Genomic DNA, 386 nt, shown 5'->3' with positions numbered 1-386 from the left:
ATCGCACGTTTATTAATAAACAATTTAAATCATTATGATGAGCCTAAGGCCTATAATACATTGCCTACATAGCCTAACAAGTGCTCAAGCGCACGCATAAAGCCTGCCACAGCGCATCGCAGAAGCTATGATTATGAATGCGTTTGGGAAAAACAGTAAGGAGACTGCATTAACATTTGAATAATTTGATAAACTAGTGCTTTCTTCGTTTTCGGTTTGAGATGAAGTCGGCGACACTCACTCTTCATCTCCGTAGTGGACATGCCTGTTTGCATGTTTCACATGGATTACATGATCTGAGAATATTTGTTTTCATTTGAAATGTAGACATTTCACTCTCCATAGATATATTTTTAATGTCTGTAAGGCAAAGATATACACGGAGT

General features: G+C 37.6%; 1 protein-coding gene across 1 annotated transcript in view; it reads right to left on the bottom strand.

Moving 5' to 3' along the window:
* Positions 1–237: 237 nt before the first annotated feature.
* LOC107576444 (bromodomain testis-specific protein-like) overlaps positions 238–386 on the bottom strand; it is a 7,615-nt gene continuing 7,466 nt past the window's right edge. Inside the window, exon 10 of the mRNA XM_016262619.1 lies at positions 238–265. Coding sequence (XP_016118105.1) covers positions 238–265 — 28 coding nt within the window. The remainder of the gene's footprint in view (positions 266–386) is intronic.

This window comes from Sinocyclocheilus grahami, unplaced genomic scaffold, assembly GCF_001515645.1.
Source record: "Sinocyclocheilus grahami isolate Dianchi unplaced genomic scaffold, SAMN03320097.WGS_v1.1 scaffold3692.1, whole genome shotgun sequence".
NCBI lineage: Eukaryota > Metazoa > Chordata > Actinopteri > Cypriniformes > Cyprinidae > Sinocyclocheilus > Sinocyclocheilus grahami.
This window is presented reverse-complemented; position numbering and strand designations above follow the sequence as displayed.